General features: G+C 45.6%; 1 protein-coding gene across 1 annotated transcript in view; it reads left to right on the top strand.

The window, feature by feature from the left end:
• Nucleotides 1-23042, top strand: part of LOC133754620 (centrosomal protein of 89 kDa-like) — a 59627-nt gene that overhangs the window by 13386 nt on the left and 23199 nt on the right. Inside the window, exons 5-7 of the mRNA XM_062185041.1 lie at nucleotides 4822-4980; nucleotides 9161-9341; nucleotides 20108-20213. Coding sequence (XP_062041025.1) covers nucleotides 4822-4980; nucleotides 9161-9341; nucleotides 20108-20213 — 446 coding nt within the window. The remainder of the gene's footprint in view (nucleotides 1-4821; nucleotides 4981-9160; nucleotides 9342-20107; nucleotides 20214-23042) is intronic.

Genomic DNA, 23042 nt, shown 5'->3' with positions numbered 1-23042 from the left:
TTTTTTTTAATCATCTGTATAGTTTCTGAAGCAAAGTCATCTGTTCAAATCTTTCCTAAATTTTAAAAATTGGGTTGTGGAGCTGGCACTGTGGTGTAGAAGGTTAAGCTTTTTCTTGCATTGCTGGCATCCCTTATGGGTGCCGGTTTGAGTCCCGGCCACTCCATTTCTGATCCAGCTCCCTGCTGTTTGCCTGGGAAAACAGTGGAAGGTGGCCAAGTGTTTGGGCCCCTGCACCTACATGGAGACCCAGATGAAGCTCCTGGCTCTTGGCTTCAGCCTGCCCCAGCCCTGGCCGTTGTGGCCATTTGGGGAGTGAACCAGCAGATGGAAGCTATCTCTCTCTCCTTTTCTCTCTGTATTTCTACCTTTAAAATAATTTTTTTTTTAAAAAGTTGGGTTCTTTGTCTTTTATTGTATTCTGAATGTTCTTTATATGTTCTGGATACAAGTCTCTTATGAAATATGTGAAATGCAAACATTTTCAAACCAGCGCCCATATGGGATGCTGGTGCTGCAGGTCCCTTTATAGTGTCTTTGAAAGAGCAGAAATTCTTGATTTGTTGGAAATCTAATTTATAAATTTTTTGTCATAACTAAGAAATCTTTATCTACCCCAGGGTCACAAAGCCATTCTCCATATTTTCCTCTAGAAATGTCACAGTTTTAGGCTTTATATTAAGATGTGTGATCTACTTGGAGTTAAATGTGGGAGGTATATATCCAAGTTTGCTTGTTTTCCATGTGGAAATTCAGTTGTTCCAGCACTATTTTGTTGTGTGCATGGATGTGTGTGTGTATATATATATATATATATATATTTTTTAAGATTTATTTATTTACTTGATAGGATGACAGAGACAGAGCAAGAGAGAACACAAGAGAGATCTTCAATCTGCTGGTTCATTCCCCAAATGGCCACAATGGCCAGGGCTGAGGCAGGCCAAAGCCAAGAGCCTGGAGCTTCATCTGGATCTCCTATGTGGGTGGCAGGGACTCAAATACTTGCACATTCTTCTGCAGTTTTTTCCAAGCCATCAGCAAGTAGTTGGATCAGAAGTGGAACAGCCCAGACATGAACTGGCACCCATATGGGATGCTGGTATTATAGGCAGCAATGGTCTTACCCACTATGCCACAATGCGGGCCCTGGGCATGGCTATATACTAATCTTTTTCTAGGTCTTTGAAGATAAGAATTAAATGCAGACATTTATAAGGTGCACCAAGTTATAAGATTTATTCAAAAGATAAGAAAGTGAGCACATGTACACATGTGAGTATGGGTTGCTGCACACAGAGAAATATCCCTTATGAGTGGGCCAGAGGATTGCTGCAAAGGAAAAGGCGCGAAAGGGGAAGAGAGAGCACCCGAGTAGCACCTCCATCCTTGCTCCAAGGCAAAAGAGAGCTCTCCTCAGTTGCTGGCCTCTTTTGTGAGGTAGGGGGTGGTACCTCTACATGCATGAAACCACCTGGGAATTTTATGATACCTCCATGAATTCTATGTGGACCTTAATATCCATGTTTTTATGGCGTTCTCCCTTCCCGCTTCAATGTCCCAAGGTGCATCCTGGGAAAGGGTGCATTTTGATTGACAGGTAGAGGGATAGCATTATATTGGGGGCTTGCAAGGACTTCCAGTTATCTCAGACCTAAACTAGCCACCTAGTTACACCACATCAGTGTGGTGAGATATACTAATTATATATTGCTATGTAATAAAGTATGCCAAAACTTGGTGGTTTATAACATGAAACAATAGCATTCCAATTCCACTGATTTTTTTTTCCTATGCAGTATGCAATCTGATGTTAATCTTAGTGTATTTTTCATGACTGATATTGTTATTTTCATCTCCTGAAGTTCAGGTCTTTTTTTTTTTTTTTTTTAAGATTTATTTATTTACTTGAAATTCAGAGTTACACAGAGAGAGAGGGAGAGAGGAGAGAGGGAGAGGGAGAGAGAGGTCTTTCATCTGCTGGTTCACTCCCCAGATGGCTACAACGGCTGGAGCTGAGCTGATCAGGAGCCAGGAGCTTCTTCCGGGTCTCCCATGTGGGTGCAGGAGCCCAAGGACTTGGGCTATCTTCTACTGCTTTCCCAGGCCATAGCAGAAAGCTGGATCGGAAGTGGAGCAGCTGGGTCTCGAACCAGTGCCCATATGGGATGCCGTCGCTGCAGGCGGCAACTTTACCCACTACACCACATCGCCGGCCCCTGAAGTTCAGGTCTTTATAAAAAATTTTCCATATCTCTATGTAGCTTTTTGAACATATAAAATACCATTATAATAGCTGTCTCAGTGTCTTCTCCAAAAATTCTAACGTGTGTGTGTAATTTGGAATAGGTTTCAGTTGATTGATAGTCTCTTTATTATGAATGATGAAAGAAAAAATTCTGTGGCAGTTATTGTAGTACAGTGGGTTAACCCACATCCCATATCTCAGTGCCTAGGGTTAAGTCCTATCTCCACTGCAAACAAGCTTCCTGCTAATGAACCTGGGAGGCAGAGCTGATGGCTTGAGTACTAGGCTCCCTGCCACCTGGATACTGTTCCTGGCTGTGGTCTGGCCTAGCCTCTAGTGTCGTGGGTACTTGGAGAATGAATCTGAAGGTGGAAGATTGATCTCTCTCTCTCTCTCTCTCTCTCCCCCCAACCCCCACTTTCAAATAAATAAACAAATCCTGAAAAGTTCTGTGATGTCCTAAATTTAATTAACTCCCAGTATGTATGTAGAAATCTTGATTTAAATCCCATCCCTGCCCACCAGGGCCACTGCTTCGTGCTTAAAATTAATTTGTGGAACTGTTAACCTCAGTCAACCGAGATGCAACACATACTTCTCTTATCCCAAAGGCCCTTCACCCTTCTTGTTTTCCTGCCCCTTTTAGCTGAAGCTAATACAGGTTCAATGTAAATAACTTAGCTTTCTCCAAAGTTCATAAAAACACTCTCAGCTGTAGGCCTGGACATGTTTCCAACCCATCTGTAATGGTTCAGTGAACCCTCTTATTTCAAACATCTCAGTCTCAAGAGCTCTGGTTTAACATGGGTCATGTTTTCCTGACTCTGCGTGCTTCGTTATCTTGAATTGGTTATAAGGTGTTGTGAATTTTAGCTTGCTGAGTGCTAGATATTTTTGTATTCCTATAAATCTTCTTGGACTTTGTTCTGGGATGCGGTTAAAGGAAATAGTGTGACTGTCTGAGTCTTGTCCTTAGGACCTGTTCCATGGGATCTGGAGTGGTGCTCAGCCAGGGTGAATTTTCCCCCACTGTTCTGAGCCCTGTGCTCTATGTCCTGTGAGTGGTAAGTTTTAAAACATTTCTGTCTCGGCCAGCACTGTGGCTCAATAGGCTAATCCTCCGCCTGCAGCACCAGCACCCTGGGTTCTAGTCCCGGTCGGGGCACCAGATTCTGTCCCAGTTGCTCCTCTTCCAGTCCAGCTCTCTGCTGTGGCCCAGGAGTGCAGTAGAGGATGGCCCAAGTGCCTGGGCCCTGCACCCGCATGGGAGACCAGGAGAGGCACCTGGCTCCTGGCTTCGGATCAGCGCGGTGCGCCGGCCACAGCGGCCATTGGGGGGTAAAGCAACGGAAAAAGGAAGACCTTCTCTCTCTCTCTCTCTCTCTCTCTCTCTCTCTCTCATTCTCACTCTCACTCTCACTGTCCACTCTGCCTGTCCAAAAAAATAAATAAAGATTTAAAAAAAAACATTTCTGTCTGGTGGCAACAGGCACCGTTTAGACCATATGTAAGCACCTGTGCCTCTACTCCTTTCGGATGTTTTTCCCCTGAGCTCGGGTCATTTTCTCATATGTGTATACCAAGGAATGTTCTGCTGAACACCCGTGGGGACCTTCTGCAGATCTCCTGGGTTCTGTTTGCCACTCCTTCTCTAATACCCCTTCCTGCAAATTCTATCTGCCTGGGTGTCCCCAGACTGTCACCTCCATCTCCCTACCTCAGGGAGACTTCCTGAATCCACTTCATCTCTTGTCTCTTGCTGTGACCTGGAAATTGTCCAGGCAGTAAGTTGGGACAGTTGTGTTTTTGTTTTGTTTTGTTTTGTTTTTAAGATTTATTTATTTGAAAGGCAGAGTTTCAGAGAGAGAGGGAGGGAGGGAGGGAGAGATAGAGATCTCCCATCTTCTGGTTCACTCCCCAAATGGTTCCAACAACCAGATATGGGTCAGTCCAAAGCCAGCAGCCAGGAGGTTCTTCTAGGTCTCCTACATGGGTACAGGGGCCCAAGCACTTAGACCCTCATCTTCGGCTTTTCCAGGCCATTATTAAGGAGCCGAATTTGAAGAGGAGCAGCCAGGACTCAACTGGCACCCATATGGGATTCTGGCATTGCAGGCCGTGGTTTAACCCACTGTGCCACAATGCCAGCCCTGTTTTGCTCTTTTTTAGGCAGGAGGTAAATCTGTTGCTTTGTCTTCACTATGTTTTTGGAAAATTTTCAAGGGTTTTGAAATTCTTTTATTTTCTCTCTTTTTTTAAAATTTTCTATTCTGACTTTTTAACACAGTACTTGAATAAAGGCTCTAGAGTCGGACTGCCTGAATTAGAGACCTGGTTCCACTATCTGTTGGCTAGGAAATCTTTACAAGTCATTGGATTTCCATGAAAAATGAGACACCAGTAGTAAGTGCTGATGTAAGTGATGTGAGAATCAGATGAGGTTTTCTGATGGCACATAGACTGTGGGCACAGAGTCAGGGCAGGAGGCAAACCTCGAGTGATGCATATGTGTGGCTTCAGCCTTCCCCCACGGCGTTCACGGTTCACTGTCTCAATGATGTTTTTGTGCCTAGGTCTGCTCTGGCTGCAGCCATCCTGGCAACAACGTTGACTGGGCGGACAGTCGCCATTCCTCAGCCTCGCCAGAGATCCCAATCTGAGAACAACACGATCTGCGCTGAAAAGGACAGCTTCATTGAGCCCTATGCCACCTCCTCGGAGCAGAGACTTCGGTAGGGATGGGACCCCTGGCTCTGCTTCCTGTCAGGGCACAAGAGGAGCAGCCCAGCATGGTTTCTGTGTGTGTGTGTGTGTGTGCGCGCACATGTGCGTGTGTCTATGGCTAGAGGTCAGGTTTGCACCACCAGTGTCAAAGGGGCACTGTCCAGGGACCTTAGTTACTCTCAGATCAAAATTTTCTCCAGAGTGGATCTTGTTCAATTATGACTTGTTTTAAAAACATTGGTGCTTTTCATGGCTGCACAGAGCCAGTGATTTGAGTTACTTTATCCCTTAGAAGGATTCTGTGGGTCGCACCTCAACAGAGTTGTCACTCATCACCTCTCACATGGCTGTCCTCTGGATATAACTTACTAATTTTTCTTTCCTTGCCATCTGTCCTAAGCCTTTTTTCTTTAACATTTTTCCTTTTCAAGCTGGGTTGAGCTGACACAGGGCCAGGGGGCCAGGAAGGCTCCCTCCTGAGGAAGAGAAGGCCGAGGGGAGAGCTTGGGGGTGCAGGAATCAACCAGGGGAAGCTCGAGGGTTGCAGGAGGTCAGTGTGGGGCTGGGATGAGCACTACAGTTGGAGAAGAGAGGATATGACATAGGAGCAACTGCAGGAAGATCTTTGCATATGGGAGAACCCCCGTGAGCTGGAGAATGCCTGAAGATTGGGGTGGAGGACAGCACTGAGATGAGGGTGCCCTGGGCACCTTGAAAGGGTTGGTGTCTCCTTTATGAGTGGCGGCAAGATGCTGAAGGGCTTTTGGTGTTTGTGGGGTAGGAGCAGGGAATATCAAATTTGCCTTTTTTTTTTTTTTTAAGATTGATATATTTATTTATTTGAAAGGCAGAGTTACAGAGAGGCAGAGAAAGAGAGAGAGAGAGGTCCTCCATCTGCTGCTTTACTCCCCAATTGGCCGCAATGTCTGGAGCTGTGCCTACCTGAAGCCAGGAGCCAGGAGATTCTTACAGGTCTCCCACGTGGGTGCAGGGGCCCAAGGACTTGGGCCATCTTCTACTACTTTCCCAGGCCATAGAAGAGAGCTGGATTGGAAGTGGAGCAACCAGGACTAGAACCAGTGCCCATATGGGATACTGGCACTGCAGGCAGCAGTTTTGCACACTATCACAGCACCAGCCCCCAAATTTGCCTTTCTTAACTGTCGTGTGTGTGTGTATAATATATATATATATATATATGTATATATATATATAAAGGTAGGGCTTTAACCTGCTGTGCCACAGCACCAGCCCCATTTCTTTCTTTTTTTTTTTTTAAATCCATGCATATGATGGGTCTTTTTAAAGTTCATGGAAGAATGTGTATTATGAAAAATATAAGCATGATTTTTAATTTTTTGTGCCAAAAACATATTCTTTTTTCATAAACTTTTTTTTTTTTTTTTTTTTTTGACAGGCAGAGTGGATAGAGAGAGAGACAGAGAGAAAGGTCTTCCTTTTTTTTTTTTTTTTTTTTGCCGTTGGTTCACCCTCCAATGGCCGGCTGCGGCCGGCGCATCACGCTGATCCGAAGCCAGGAGCCAGGTGCTTCTCCTGGTCTCCCATGCGGGTGCAGGGCCCAAGCACCTGGGCCATCCTCCACTGCCTTCCCAGGCCATAGCAGAGAGCTGGCCTGGAAGAGGGGCAACCGGGATAGAATCCGGCGCCCCAACCGGGACTAGAACCTGGTGTGCCGGTGCCGCAAGGCGGAGGATTAGCCTGTTAAGCCACAGCGCCGGCCTTTTTTTTCATAAACTTTTAAAAATACCCCTATTCTTAATGCATTTTCTTTTAGGCCCTGTTTTGATTTTTATTTCTTACATTTAAGTCCTTGTTCCTTATTGTGATATTTGAATGTGGCCCATTTTTCTTCAGTTAAGAATTATGCTTAGCTGAACATGAACTAAAGATGAGGAGTGGGCATTTGACCTAGCAGTTACGACGCCCCCATCCCACGTCTGAGTACCTGGGGGCATTTCCCAGCTGCTGTTCCTTACTCTAGCTTCCCACCAGTACTGACCCTGCGTAGCAGCAATAATGACTCAAGAAGTTGAATTCCTGCCTCCCATGTGGAAGACTTGGATTGCATTCCAAGTTTCTGGTTCCAAACCCAGATTGTTGGCTATTGCAGGCATTACATTACACCTCTCGGAAAAAAAAAAAAAAAAAGAAAAGAAAAAGTAAGGAAATGGTCCAAAAATTCACCCAAAAGAATAAGCAAATAAAACTTTCAGAAAATCTGAAGGCCGGCGCCACAGCTTACTAGGCTAATCCTCCACCTGCGCCGCCGGCACCCCAGGTTCTAGTCCCAGTTGGGGCGCCAGATTCTGTCCCGGTTGCTCCTCTTCCAGTCCAGCTCTCTGCTGTGGCCCAGGAGTGCAGTGGAGTTTGGCCAAGGTCCTTGGGCCCCTGCACCCACATGGGAGACCAGGAGGAAGCACCTGGCTCCTGGCTTCAGATTGACACAGCCTTAGCGGCCATTTGGGGAGTGAACCAACGGAAGGAAGACTTTTCTCTCTGTCTCTCTCTCTCTCACTGTCTAACTCTGCCTGTGGGGGGAAAAAAAAAAGAAAATCTGGAAAGAATATTAGTTCCCTTGTATTTCAAAACATATTACAGAAGTGGAAAGAAGTACAAGTTCTAGGGCCAGCACTATGGTGCAACAGGTTAAAGCCCTGGCCTATAGTGCCAGCATCCCATATGGGCGCCGAGTCCCAGCTGCTCCACTTCTGATTCAGCTCTCTGCTAGGGCCTGGGAAAGCAGTGGAAGATGGCCCAAGTCCTTGGGACCTGAACCCATGTGGGAGACCCGGAAGAAGCTCCTGGCTCCGGATCAGCTCAGCTCTGGCTGTTGCTGTAATTTGGGAGGGAACTAGTGGATGGAAGACCTCTTTCTCTCTGTTTCTACCTCTCTCTGTAACACTTTCAAATAAATAAATAAATAAAATTGCAAGTTCTGGTGCAGTGGCAGCAAGGTGCCCTGGAATGCCCTAGAGTAAGCCCAGTGTGTACAGCATACTGCATCCATGATAAGATCAAAGGGGAAGGAAAGAATTCAGCAGTGCTGATCAGTGGTATTAAGAAACAACTCAGCTTCCAGCCTTGCCTAAGTCATACACCAGTATAAATTCCCATTGAATGACAAAGTTAGGTATGTACACACAGATAAGACCATAAATTCCAGTATCCAGTTTTAACAAATTTTCATGGCATGATGACTGCTATTTACTTCTAAGAATTTAGAAGGTTAAAAAAAGGAGTCGGGGGCCGGGTGCTGTGTCATAGTGGGTAAAGCCACCGACTGAGACACAGGCATCCTATGTAGGCACTGGTTCAAGTCCCGGCTGCTCCACTTCCAATCCTGCTCCCTGCTAAAGCACCTGAGAAATCAGCGGAAGATGGCCCAAGTGTTTGGGCCCCTGCACCCACATGGGAGACCCAGAAGTAGCTCCTGGCTCTGGATTGGCCCAGTTCCTGCCTTTGTAGCCATTTGGGGAATGAACCAGTGAGTGGAAGATCTCGCTGTCTCTCTCTCTGTGACTGCCTTTCAAATAAGTAAATATTTTTTTAAAAGAAAGGCATCTTAAAAAAAAAAAAAAAAGATTTACTTATTTGAAAGGCAGAGTGACAGAGAGAGGGAGGGAGATCCTCCATCCACTGATTAACTTCCCAACTCCCCAAAGAGCCACAACAGCTAGGGCTACACCAGGCCTACACCAGGAGCCAGGATCTGTGTCTCCCACCTGTATGGCAGGAACCCAAGTACTTGGGCCATTTTCCAGTCCTTTCTCAGGCACATTAGCAGGGAGCTGGAATTGAAAGTGGGGCAGCCACGACTAGAACCAGTACTCCAATACTGGAAGCCAGCATTACAAGCAGTGACTTAACCTGCTATGCCAACGACAGCCTCTCTATTTGATTCTTACCCTTTAAAATGTTGACTACGAAGGCAAATTATATCAAAAACAGAGATAACTATAAAAACAAACAAGAAAAACTACAAATGCTGAGTATACAAAGAGGAGTGACAGTGGGTGCTGCAGTCTTTTTGCTCCTGTATATGTTGTAGCACCTTACAGTACTTTTATGTTGAGGGTCCGGAGGCATGGCATTTGACACGTGTGTATACATGTTGATGTCAAGTTATGAATGGCTTGTTTTGCTTTACTGTTTCATGTTCTAACACAGGCAAAGTTGGCAGAGTGAAAGGAGAACTTCTTTACCATCCTTTGAGATGCTGAGCTGTGGAGAGGAAGAGGATGATGAAACAGAGCTCTCCTCCAGCTCCGAGGAGGTGGGAGATGGCAGTGCCCAGAAAGAAGAGGGAGGTTGCCATGATGCCGAGTATGCGAAGCCACACAAAAATCAGGTGATTTGCGCATGCCAGAGTTTCTTCTTTACATGTACCCTGATGGAGTAAGGATTTTCTTTTCTCTATTCTGCATTTGATGGCTTTTGCTCCAGTATTTAGTATCATTTTAACCTGGCTATTCTAAAATTTAAACTTCTTTCCTTTATGTTTCAAAGACAAAGAAAAAAAATCTTCATATTCTTACTGTAGATTTCCCTCAGAAGTTCATAATACTGTCCTTTTTTTTTTTTTTTTTTTAAGATTTATTTATTATTTATTTGAAAACCAGAGTTACAGGGAGGCAGAGCCCGAGGTCTTCCATCCACTGATTCACTCCCCAAATGGCTGCAACAGCCAGTGCTGGGGCAGGCTGAAGCTGGGAGCCAGGAGCTTCTTCCAGGTCTCCCATGCGAGTGCAGGGGCCCAAGGATTTGGTGCTTTCCCAGGCCATAGCAGAGAGCTGAATTGGAAGTGGAGCAGCTGGGACTTGCACCAGCGCCCATATGTGATGATGGCACTATGGGTGGCAGCTTTACCCACTATGCCACAGCGCTGGCTCCCTGTCCTTTTCTTTGACCCTCTAAACTAGTTTTCCTATCCCTTATCCAAGATCAGTCTGCACATTGAAACCTTTCTTCAAATTCTTGCCTGAGAAGGGGAATGTCACCCCATGTCTCTCAATAGTAGCTGACATTTTTTGATGCCTACTAGAAATGTGCAACTCCATCTGTAGCCCTAGGTGAGTTTAACTAAGCTGGCCTCTAAGTGTGAGGGGTTCCATTCATTGCCCTTATGATGCATGGAAACCCAAGGCACAGAGCGGTTGAAGGAGCTGCACTTTTCCATTGTTAGCCGCTCCACTAATCCTACATTGTTGTTTTTTATTTATTGTTTTAAATTAAAAACAGAGAGAGGTCTTCTATCTGCTGATTTACTTTTTTTTCTTGTTAAAGATTTTATTTATTTATTTATTGACAGACAGAGTGGACAGTGAGAGAGAGAGACAGAGAGAAAGGTCTTCCTTTGCCGTTGGTTCACCCTCCAATGGCCACCGCGGCCTGTGCGCTGTGGCCGGCGCACCGCATTGATCCGAAGGCAGGAGCCAGGTGCTTCTCCTGGTCTCCCATGGGGTGCAGGGCCCAGGCACTTGGGCCATCCTCCACTGCACTCCCTGGCCACAGCAGAGAGCTGGCCTGGAAGAGGGGCAACCGGGACAGAATCCGGCGCCCCGACCAGGACTAGAACCCGGTGTGCCGGCGCCGCAAGGTGGAGGATTAGCCTATTGAGCCACAGCGCCAGCTTTTTAATTTATTTGAAAGTCAGAGTTACACGGAGAGAGAAGGAAAGGCAGAGAGAGAGAAAGAGAGAGAGAGGTCTTGAAGCCGCTGGTTCACTCACCAGTTGACTGCAACAGCCGGAGCTGGGCTGATCTGAAGCCAGGAGCCAGGAGCTTCTTCCGGGTCTCCCATGTGGAGAACCTGGACCATCTTCAGTTGCTTTCCCAGGCCATAACAGAAAGCTGGATTGAAAGTAGAGCAGCCGGGACTCAAACCAGCACCCATATGGGATGCTGGCGCTGCAGGCTGCGGCTTTACTTGCTACGCCACAGCGCCAGCCCCTGATTCACTTCTAAATCCTTGTAACAGTTAGGGCTGGACCTGGCCAAAACAAGGGTCCAGGAACTCAGTCTGGGTCTCCCATTTGAGTGTCAGGGACCAAACTACTTGAATCATTACTGCTGCCTCCATGGTCCTCATTAGCTGGAAAGGAAGTAGAGCTGGGACTTGGATCCCAGCACTGTGATACGACATATGGGGCAGCCCAAGTAGTGTCTTGACCACTGCACCAGATGCTCAAACCCTATTCCTGAGTTTTAAGCTATGCGCCTATGGTTTTGGAAACTGGATAATGCCATTTCTTTAATAGCAGGAGGTAGTACCTTAATCTTTCTTCTTTTTTCACCTTCGTATATCATGTGTTATCCATCATGACTGGACATGCAGACTTCCTACATTAATATTATTTATGGACATGAGATGTTTATAAACTATATATTTTATATTGTATATTATATACACAATATATGTAATACATTAATATGATATAGGAATTTTATATATTATATTTTGTAAATATATTGTTATATATTCATACATAAACTACATTAATATATTGATTATCCTCTACTGCATTCAGTCATATTTTAAGGAATATGTATATTTCATAAATGAACTACTAATTTCCTTTTTTTAAGATTTAGTTATTTATTTGAAAGGCAGAGTGACGGAGTTGGAGGGCGGTGGGGGTGGAGGAGCTCAGTTGTCCATCCTCTGGTTTTCTCCAGGCTGACCAGGTTGAGTCAGGAGCCTGGAATTTCATCTGCATCTCCATGTGGATGTTGGGGCCATCGTCCACTGCTTTTCCAGGCACATTAGCACAGAGCTGGATTGGAGGCAGAGCAGCCAGGACTTGAACTGGTGCTCTGATATGGGATGCTGGCGTCATGGTTGGCAGCTTAACCTGCCAGCTCCTAAACTGTTAATTCTGCACATTAAAGTCTGTATATGTTAGAATGAAGTCTGTCTACACAAGGAGTGCCAGAACAAATTCTGCCCAGAGCACTGAGAGTGCTGCTGCACGGCTCTGGAACGCCTGGGTGAAGTCCTGCTGTTCCTTAGCTGTGTAGTTTCTGGCCATAACTTTGAACCAATGTCACACTGAGAGAAGAAAGATGTAGGATTGGCCCTACAGAGCCTCCTTTGTCATTCAAAGTACCAACTTTTTTTTTTTAAGATTTATTTATTTTTTTATTTATTTTTAAAGGCAGAATTGTGGAGGCAGAGAGAGGTCTTCCATCTGCTGGTTCACTCCCCAAATGGCCGTGACAGCTGGAGCTGGGCCGATCCAAAGCTTCTTCCAGGTTGCCCATGCGGGTGCAGGGGCCCGAGGACTTGGGCCATCTTGTACTGCTTTTCCAGGCCATAGCAGCGAGCTGCCTCAGAAGTGGAGCAGCTATGACTTGAACTGGCTCCCATATGGATGCTGGCACTGCAGGTGGTGGCTTTACCCGCTATGCCACAGTACCAGCCCCACAAACCTTTTTTTTTTTTTTTTTTCTTTTAAGGCAAATCTGTCATAGTTATTTTAAAATTTTGGAAGTAGAAAGTGATGTGAGGGTACTTAAGGGGACAGCGTTGTGGCACAGTGGGTTCAGCCACTGCTTGTAATGCAGGCATCCCATGTTGGAGAACAAGTTTGAGTCTCCAGATGCTTGGCTTCCAATCCAGCTCTCTGCTAATGCTGCTGGGAAGTGGTACGTACTGGTTCCTGTTGCCTTCCTGGAGACCAGGATAGAATTCCAGGCTCCTGGCTTGTTGTGGCCATTTGAGGAGTGAACCAACAGATGGAAGATCTCTCTGTCACTCTGCCTTTCAAATAAATAAATAGTAAAAAAGAAAGTTTGTGGGGATGAGGGGAGCTGGCATTTGGCTGGTGTTTAAGAGCAGTTGGCATAAAAGGAAGGAAGGTCTCTTTAGGTCCTATATCTCATACCAGAGTCCCTGTGTTCTAGTCCTGGCTTTGCTTCCAATTCCAGCTCCCTGTTAATGTACACCTGGGAAGCAGCAGGTGATGCCGCAAGTAATTGGATTCCTGTCAACCACATGGGGGACCCAGATTGAGTTCTGGGCTGCTGACTTTGCTCTAGCCCAGTCCTTGCAGTTATAGGTGTATGGGGAGAGAACTAGCAAATGGAAGATCTATTGTCTGTCTCTCCGCATTTCAAATAAAAATTTTTAAAGTTCGTGTACAATGGAATTAGAAATATGAATTTTGGTGCAAAACCATTTTGAAATCTGCAGTTTTTCATGTTTTTTTTTTTCATGAACTTTTTGAAGACCTCTTATGAAACATTAGTGTTTTCTTTCTCCAGAATGAATATTGACATTTTTCATTCTCTTTTTTATTATTGTTAAATAGAACATCACAGATTAGGTTAAAATCTTTATTTTTCACCCTGAACCTCCCTTGCCCCTTAAAAGCCATCTTCTCTTGGATTTGGAGTACATTCTAGAAGTCTATGTTTATTTTCTCTTATAACAAGTAAGTGTAAGTAAACAACAGTCCTGTATTTTTAAATTCTATAAAGGTCACTTTACTGAACCAATGATTCCACTTCTTTGCATTTTCTCTTAGCATTCCTGTTTTGACATCAATCCTTAATTTATTGACCTACTCACGTATTGATGGACACTTAGGTTGTTTCCTTGTGTGTGTCTGATGCATGTACCAGGGTGTGTTGGACCACGCTGGATGTTGCCAAATTGTCCTAAAAAGAATTGTTCCAATGTACTGTCAGTGTGTGTATGCTAATCTCCATGTTTCTCTACTACTACCCAGACAAAAGGAAAGTCCATCCCCCTGTATAGCCCAGGATCCAAAGGTTGAGTTGCACTGATTGACAGCCATTGAAAGATTTCATTATCACCTGCACATTATCCTTGCCAAGAACAGCTGGCATGAATGAAGATAGAAGGGGATTTCAGTTTGCCACAGTCTTGGTGTTTTTTGGTGGAGGAGATAATAGGAGAAAATGTGTTTATGCTATGTGAAGCAGTTTATATGTACCATCTCATCCACTCCACATACCTGAGACATGTATGTAAAGAATCAGGATGATTGACTCATCCAGCATCAGCCAACCAAGCATCCAGTGGCAGAGACAAGATTCAGACCAGGATGACCAGTGTCCCTGTTGAGAATTAAAATTTGTGTTTGTAGTTCTCAGGTCTAGCAAGAATATTTCTTAGACTTAAGTCTTTCATTTTTAATTGACCAAGTATCCCTGAGTTTGCTAGGGTATTCAAAAAGTTAATGGAACATGGAATTAAAAAATAATGTAGGGGTTGGCATTGTGGCACAATGGGCTTGGTTGCTGCTTGTGATACTGGCATCCCATATGAGAGTGCTGGTTCAGGTCCTGGCTCCCCCACCCCCAATCCAGCTTCCTGTTAATGTGCTTAAGAAGGCAATAGAAGATGGCCCAAGTACTCAGGCCCCTGCCAGCCCAGGGGGAGACCCAGATGGAGTTCCTGGATCCTGGCTTCAGCCCAGCCCATCCCTGGGTATTGCAACTATTTGGGGAGTAAGCTAGTGAATGGAAGATCTTTCTCTCCCTCTCCCTCTGTCATTCTGGCTTTTAAATAAATAAATACATCTCTTTTAAAAAGGTAATGAAAAATTTCCACGAACTTTTTGAAGCCCTTGATATAATATTATTTAAAATATATATCACTGGGGCCAGGTTGTGGTGCAGCAGGTTAAGCTGCCCCCTGTGATGCCAGCATCCCATATAAGCAACAGTTTGAGTCCCGGCTGCTCCACTTCCAATCCAGCTCCCTACTAATATGCATAGGAAAGCAGCAAAAGGTGGCCTGAGTGCTTGGGCCCCTGTACCCATGTGGGAGACCTGGGTAGAATTCCAGGCTCCTAGCTTTGGCCAAGCTGAGCCCTGGCTTTGTGGCCATTTAGGTAGTGAATCAGTGGATCAAAGATCTCACTGTCTGTCTCTTCTTTTCTCTCTGTCACTATGCTTTTCAAATAAAATAGAATAGAATAAAATAAAATAAAAATATAAAACATTAAATAAAATAATCCCTAAATATATCTTTGAAAAGGTTGATGTGTGGAGCATAAAAAGAACGGTATTTAATCACTAATCAATAGTACCAGCTCTGAAAGTGATGTTGCCCATGGAGGTTCATTTTAATTTCTTAAAAAATATGAGATTGTCTTTCTTATATTTATTGCAGATATTCTGTATTCTGAAGTAATTTATACTTTTAGCCTTTTTGTGAGGTCATTCATACTTCTCTGAAGCAGACAATTATTTACTATTAAGATAAGCAAAACTATATTAAGGAAATAGACCAACCATTCAGAGCCTGAGTTCATGTCCCACCTTCTCTACCTCTCAGACGTGTGGCTTAGGGAAATCAGGTAACCTCTCTGCACCTCAGTTTCTTCAACCCGTGAAGGACTATATCTGGGAGGAGCTGTCTGGGCAGATAGATAGCTCAGTATGTATTAATTGAGTGTCTAAGTGAGAACCAGGCATTGTAGTAGGTGCTGGAGACTCTGTGTGAGCCACACAGAATCCAGTTACATGAATGATCAAACTTTTTTTAAAGATTTATTTATTTGAAAGGCAGAGTTCTAGGGAAAGAGGGAAAGACAGAGACAGAGAGAGCCTCCATCTGCAGCCAAAAGCCTGGAACTCCATTCATGTCTCCCATGTGGGTGGCAGGGTCCCAAGGACTTAAGGCCATCTCTGCTGCTTTCCCAAGTGCATTAGCAGGGAGGTGGATCAGAAGTGGAGCAGCTGGGACTTGAACTGGCTGTGTATGGGATGCCAGTGTGTCAGGAAGTGGGTTAGCTCACTGTGCCACAGTACAGGCCCAGCAAGGATCGCAGGTATTAGAAAGGAAAGGCACAGGGTGATGTGGGACCATGCAGCAGGGACCCCACCCTTTTTAGGAGGCCGAGAGTGTACCAGTGAAAGGATAGGAAGTAGTTGTGGCCTGATCTTGTTCCCTCTTAGGTGACTTGATTATTGTACCTGACACTTTTCTAGGTTTTATTTTGTATCCTCTTAGGTTCAGTAACTTCACCAGAATTTATTGTGGTATTTATTATTTTTTATCCATTTTCCTCCTGAAATTTGTCTGTAATTTAATTCTGCAGACATAGATTTATCTCCCATTTTTGTTTTGAGGGGATTTCTTTCCCTATTTTATCTTTGCATAACTGAATAATTACATTATTTATTCTGTTCTCCTTTGGGAATATTAGTTGGATTGTCTTAATTTGTCTTCTATATGTCTAATATTTTCTTTGATAACTTGTCCCTCTTTTTTCTATGTCACTTTAAAAAAAAAGATTTATTTGAAAGAGTTACACAGAGAGCTCTTGCATCCCCTGGTTCACTGTCCAAATGACCTCAGCTGCAGTAGCTGGGCCAGGCCGAAGCCAGGAGCCAGGAGCTTCTTCTGGATCTCCTATGTGGGTGGCATGAGCCCAAACACTTGGGCTATATTGTGCTGCTTTCCCAGGCATGTTAGCAGGGATCTGGATTGGAAATACAGAGCTGGGGCTCTGCTGTGCCACAACACTGGCCCATTTATGTCACTTCTTGTGATTTTTTTTTTTTTGGGGGGGGAGGGTGTGTGTGTACTTCCTGCATTTCTCTCTGAGCACTTTGCTCACTGCATTTTATTGTTTCTAGTAACTCGTCCTTCTGTATTGATTGCACTTTTCCTTTTTTTAAAAAAATTTATTTTATTTATTTAAAGACAGTTACAGAGAGAGGTAGAGACAGAGAGAGAGGTCTTCCATCCGCTGGTTCACTCCCCAGATGGCTGCAACAGCCAGAGCTGCGCCGATCTGAAGCCAGGAGCCAGGAGCTTCTTCCAGGTCTCCCACGCAGGTGCAGGGGCCCAAGGACTTGGGCTGTCTTCTTTTTGTTACACAAGTAATACATGGATACACATTTCTTTTTCTTTTTTCTTTTTTCTTTTTGACAGGCAGAGTGGATAGTGAGAGAGAGAGACAGAAAGATCTTCCTTTTTGCCGTTGGTTCACCTTCCAATGGCCGCTGCGGCCTGCGCATCGCGCTGATCCGAAGCCAGGAGCCAGGTGCCTCTCCTGGTCTCCCATGCGGGTGCAGGGCCCAAGCACTTGGGCATCCTCCACTGCCTTCCCGGGCCATAGCAGAGAGCTGGCCTGGAAGAGGGGCAACTGGGATAGAATCCGGCGCCCCAACCAGGACTAGAACCCGGTGTGCTGGCACCGCAAGGCAGAGGATTAGCCTGTTAAGCCACGGCGCCGGCCAGATACATATTTCTTATAGAACCTTTGATACTGTACATAAACAAAAGTCCTTCCTGAAACTCTGTCCTCTCTATTCCAGTCCTCCCCTCTCCTGGAGAAGCCTCTGTTGTCAGTGTGATATCTGTTTTATTATTACTCTTTTTTTTTTTTTGGGCTGCAAGTAATGGAATAGATAAACATAAGGATTCAATAGTAGACATTTAACTCTCTGCCATCATAAAGCCAAGAGGCAGAGGACTAGAAAATTGTTTGAGCTGCTTCTGAAGCCTGGCATTGTAAAGTCCTTTGGCCTCCTCTTCAGGGTCACAGGTGTTTACCGCAGTTCCTGGCCCCAGAGCAGAAAGGAAGAGGTGGGGGAGGGTCTTCTCATCAGGCTGCTCTGTTTTTATTGTGATTGTGAGAAACATTTTTCCTGGAAACATCCCAGCATGCGGTTCACTGGGCACACTCCCATCCCTTAAACAACCATTGGCTTAAGGGGATAGAATTACCATGAATCAAGCGCTGAGGCTGTGCCCATTTGTAGTGAACAAAATCAGGATCTCTTAGCAGGAAACCAAGGAGGGAGCTGGTTGCTGGGAGGGCAGTGTAGCAGTGGCAGCCACAGCATGCATTCTTCTGCAATCTCTCCATCTGCATTTATATACCTACAAACATACATACGTGTGCAGGTAGAAGTTTCCACTGTCGGTTTATTCTACCAGTGTGAACATCTCTGTGTGAACTTGGCCCCCACTGGGAGCAATAGAAGGCCAGGATAGCAGGCGACGCATCAGGCTGTCACTCCAGCCAATGTATAATGACTTCTAACTTCTAGTGCTAGGGTCTCCTGGGCAGCAGGTGAGGAGGTGTGGATGCACAAACCCAGCTTATGCATCCTAATGTGACCAAGTCAGGGGGGAGGTCTCGCATGTCCTTGGACGTAAGAAGTTCCCAGTGCAGGCCCCAGCAGTCCCTCTGCCTTATGGATCAAAACCGCTCCTTGTAGACTTGGTCCTTGGTTCGGTTCGCTGCCCGTACTTCTTGGAAACTTTCCCCACAGTGGAGCCAGAGCCTTGTGTGCTACATCTCTAGTGACTGTGCAGTGGATTGTGTGTGGGAGGGGGGGGAGGCAGGTATCTGGAAAGGTGCTGTGCAGTTCTGGGCTGGATCCTGTGCGTCACTGGAGTTAATCACTCGGTGGCCTTACAGTCACATCACACATACAGTCACAAGATTCTGGACTCTGTAGCCTCTGTAGCGTCCTTGCATTTTTGTCAGGTTTCCCAGCATCTTGTTTTCATTTCCAAGTAATAGAAGGCTTCTGATATCAGATTGGCTTTATAAGCTCTTGAACTTTAAATGTGTGAAGTTATAGAATACATAGCCTTTTGCTTCTATGTTGTCAGTAGCATATGATTTAAAATACATACTATTGTCCTGAGTCCAGGAATAGATTCAGACTCTATAAGTGAGCTTAATTAATTTTGCCTATTCTGAAAAGGAGATGAATTTAATCAGAGTATGCATTCTTTGGGGTTCTAGAGAGTCTTCAGTTTCATGTGTAGCCATGTTGATTCATTTGTGTTTCTGTGTAATATCCCATTTTGCAACTATACCATTCAATTATTTGCCTCTGACAGATACTTGGTTTCCAGTTATAGGCTCTCAGGAGTAGTGCTACTGAGGACTTTGATGGATGTGTCCTTTGATGTCCATACTTCTGGTGGTGTACACTGAGGGTTGGGATATACATGAGCTACCTCAGTACCAGTAGGTTCTACCAAGTAGTTTTCCATACAGGGTGTCTTCAGGATGCCATTTGAGTCTCTGATCAGTGTTACATTTCCTCAATGATAGTGAACAGCTTAATATGTCTTTGACAGGGTGAGCAGGGAGTTTGTTTCTGAAAGATAAAAAGCCAGGGGTCATTTGTTTTCTTCCTTCAAATGATGACTAGATTGACAGACCTGTCTGCTGCTCCTGAGTGGGGTCACCTTGAAGGCCATGTGTGCAGGGCTTGGTGGACCTCGTGGCCTTAGCTGTTGGCTCTGAAATACCCCCTCTCACAGTTATATTGCTGGTGGTTGCCACTACCTTCCTGCCAGCCCGTGGGGTGGCCCTCCATTGCCTGTAGCACAGTGTAGTAAGCTAAGCAGATTGCGGAAGCAAGATTTTACCAAAGATTCAGGGTGGCAGACAGGAAGCCAACCCCAAGAGCTCTGATCCTAGTTTACCCTGATCTTCCTCTTGGGCAGCCTCTATCCCTGCTCCTTGCTGTTAGAAGTGTTCTTCCTTGTCAGTGACAGACCCATTCCTGCCCGGGGTCTCTGAGGGACACCTCTGTGGCTGTTACCATTTCCGACTCCCACATGGGAGTAGCTCACAGAGAGAGGGGTTCTGTTCCCAGGAAGCCACATGTACAGTAGACTCACCTGGTCAGCACACGTGATAGGCCTTGAGCCACACAAGTGCCTGGATGAAGCTTCTCCCAGCAGGTCAGCCATTCTTGTCCCATGGACAAGTGAGTAACAGTGTCAGTAGCACTGATCAGGTATTACTGGTCACTACTGCACCAGGTAAGATGGTGTTGGGTGCTGTGCTGAGCTCCCCAGCAGGAATGAGGAAGGGAAGCTTCCCCGGGCAGCAGGGGTGGGATGTGAAGCCTTGTACGGCCTCAGCAAAAGCTGGATGGCAATGCCTTTGCCAGCCAATCAGGCTTTTCCCAGGCCTGAAGGCTCATCTGGCCCCACCAGTGTAGGCTTTTGTGTCTCAAGGAGGAAAACACCTTAGTTGCTTAGGGCTAGGGATAGCAGTAGAAAGAATGTGAAAGAAGACCTTTGAGTTTGTTAGGAGGACATTTTATACTGGTGACATTTGCCATGTATTTACTCCTCCTTTGTCTTTTGTAATAACAGAAGGTGCTTTTGTCACAGTGGGTGGACAGTGACGACGATGAAAATCCGTGTGAGCCAGATGGATTTCCAGGCTCACCTCCTGCACCACAGTATGCACAACGGAAAGGTAAGCAACCAACCAAAAAGCAAATAACTTCAAAACGTAAGAGCAGTTTGTTGCCATAAGCAATGGTGACTTTGGGGGGATGCAGGCATCTCCCCTCCATACTGTGGCTCTATGATGTTTTAACTAGGATTATATTTTAAAATTTATTTTCATTGAAAATAAGCACTCAGTCAGTTGCCCCAAGTACAGGGTGCTCACAGCCCCTGTTGTCTGCTCCCTGAGCTGTGAGGGGACCCATGACCAGGGTGGGGGGAAGAGGGTTCCTGGCTCTGCCATGAAGCTCTGCCTGTACCTTTCCTCGGCTTCCTGGTGCCTGGTGCTCCCTGGAATGAGTGGATAAGATCATCTGTCCAGTCTTCCATGCTGGGCCCAGGGCGAGGGCTGTTAGGTGAGTGGGTGGGTGGAGGTATTTCCAATTCAGTTCTGTACGTGAGCATTACCAGTCCTTATGTATTTTATTTGGCACAATGAGAGAGAGAAGGCAGCACATTATGGCATGGTAGGACACAGTTTTCAGTTTCCCAAGAGGTACCTTACATCTAGGAAGTGAGAGAGCCTGACACATAGTGAGCAAAAGGAAACTCCTTTATCAGGGCCCTTGGAGCTGCCTGGGCTCCAGAAACTCTTAGACTTTGTGACTGGAAGACAGAATGCTAGCCTAGTAACACTGGAATATTGAATCCATGTAAAAAGTGTATCTCTTCTTTAATTAGAGAAGAAATATCTGTCTTTGCAAAAAAAAAAAAATCGAATACAAATCTTATACTCCCATAGATGATGATTTTTAGCAGTTTTAAGTATGTGTATATAAGATACATACTATTTTGTTACCTGCCTTTTTTCTTCTCTTCTTTTTCTTCCTTCCTCCCCCCCCCCCCTCTCTCATTTATATATTTGAAAGGCATAGTGACAGAAAACAGAAAAAGATCTTCCATCCACAGGTTCACTCCACAATGACCACAATGGCTAGGTGGTGGGCCAGGCTGAAACCAGGAGTCTGAAATGCCATCCAGGTCTCCCACATGGGTGGCAGGGGCCCAAGCACCTGAGCCATCTCATGCTGCCTTCCCAGGTGCAGATGCGTTAGCCAGAAGATAGATTGTAAGCAGAATAGCCAGGAATCAATTCAGCACTCTGATATAAGATGCAGGTGTCCCAAGTGATGGTTTAACTGACCCACTGTGCCACACAGTATCCCCTGTCTCTTTCATCTCACAGTGCATCCTAAAGATCTTCCTATGTCTGTGTGGCCTCTTCCTCTGTTTTCTTTCTTTCTTTTTTTTTTTTTTTAAGATTTATTTATTTATTTGAAAGAGTTATACAGAGAGAGGAGAGGCAGAGAGAGAGAGGTCTTCCATCCGCTGGTCCATTTCCAATTGGCCACAATGGCTGGAGCTGCGCTGATCCAAAGCCAGGAGCCTCTTTGTCTCCCATGCGGGTGCAGGGGCCCAAGGACTTGGGCCATCTTCCACTGCTTTCTTAGGCCATAGCAGAGAGCTGGATCAGAAGTGGAGCAGCAGGACTAGAACCAGCATATAGGATGCCGACACTGCAGGTGGGGTTTTACCCACTACACCACAGCACCGGCCCCCCTCTGTTTTATGACATCTCTGCTAGGTGGCCTGATGTGTCACCTATAAATCAGGATCCAGTCAAGAGACAGAACTCAAAAGTAACTAAAGAGAGAAAATTTAATGTAGGAAATCTTCAAAAAGTTCATGAAAACTGGACGTTAGGCTAAAACTCACAAGGATTTTAACTTTATTGCACCAAAATAAACTTATCTTTTAATTCAGTTTTCTGTGGATTTTTAAAGAATATTTATTTTAATTTTATTTGAAAGAGAGGCAGAGACACATCTTCATCTGCCCATTTACTCCCCAGATACTTGCAACAGCCAGGACTGGGCCAGGCCAGTGCTAGGAGCCTGGAAGTCCATCCAGGTCTCCCACATGGATGACAGATACCCAAGGACTTGGGCCGTGTTCCGCTGCCTCCCAGAGGGCAGGCACACATTAGCAGGAAGCTGGATCAGAAGCAGAGGAGCCAGGAGTCCAACCAGGCACTCTGATGAGGGATGAGGGCGTTCCAGTGGCGACTAATCCCTGTGTCAGCCATTCATGTCTTTGAACTTTGTGAAGCCTCCTCCAATAAAGAATTATTGATTACAGCAGGATTGCCTACTGAGAGGTAAAGAGAACACTCAAGAACGCAGCACCAGCAGCTGCTCCCTAGGCTGCTGATGCAGTCTCTGAGAGGAGAGAAACCCGGGAGAGCCTTACCCAGAGCTGGTGTCCAGACCTTGTTGGAGAGAGGGTAGCCATGGCCTGCCACAGGCAGTTAAGGTGCTGTCCTCTCAGGTAGGGTGTGTCAAGGGAAGCCACCCATGGGCAGCTGCTGCGGTTGCTGGCCACCAAAAAAAAAAAAAAAAAAAAAAAAAAAGCACAGGGAAAAGAAGTCTAATCCTGAGGCAAATTCTTCTCTCCTGTGTCTCTCCAGCGCCCTCTACCGATGAAGCGTCTGATGCCTCTGGCAGGGATAAAATGTTGTAACAAGCAGGCAGTGACAGGTGGATCCTGAAACATGAGCTTGGAGCACAGGTGCTGGCTGTGCGGGATTGCAGCTCTTGCAGTGGTCCTTGGTTTGTGGAAGGCATTGAAAGGCTCTGGTCACTGGTGGAAAATCTCCATATGTCAAATTCTAATTCTGTGGCCCCGGGCCAGGCCCTCAGCTGTCTTTGCAGCAAGTGCCTGGGGAGTCTGATGTGGGTGATCCACAGACAACATGTCAGGAACCTTTCTGTGGCTCTCAGTGTTCCAGTTTTCCCCT

This window comes from Lepus europaeus, unplaced genomic scaffold (assembly GCF_033115175.1).
Source record: "Lepus europaeus isolate LE1 unplaced genomic scaffold, mLepTim1.pri SCAFFOLD_247, whole genome shotgun sequence".
NCBI lineage: Eukaryota > Metazoa > Chordata > Mammalia > Lagomorpha > Leporidae > Lepus > Lepus europaeus.
The sequence above is the reverse complement of the archived record's forward strand: the minus strand, read 5'-3'. Positions and strand labels throughout refer to the sequence as shown.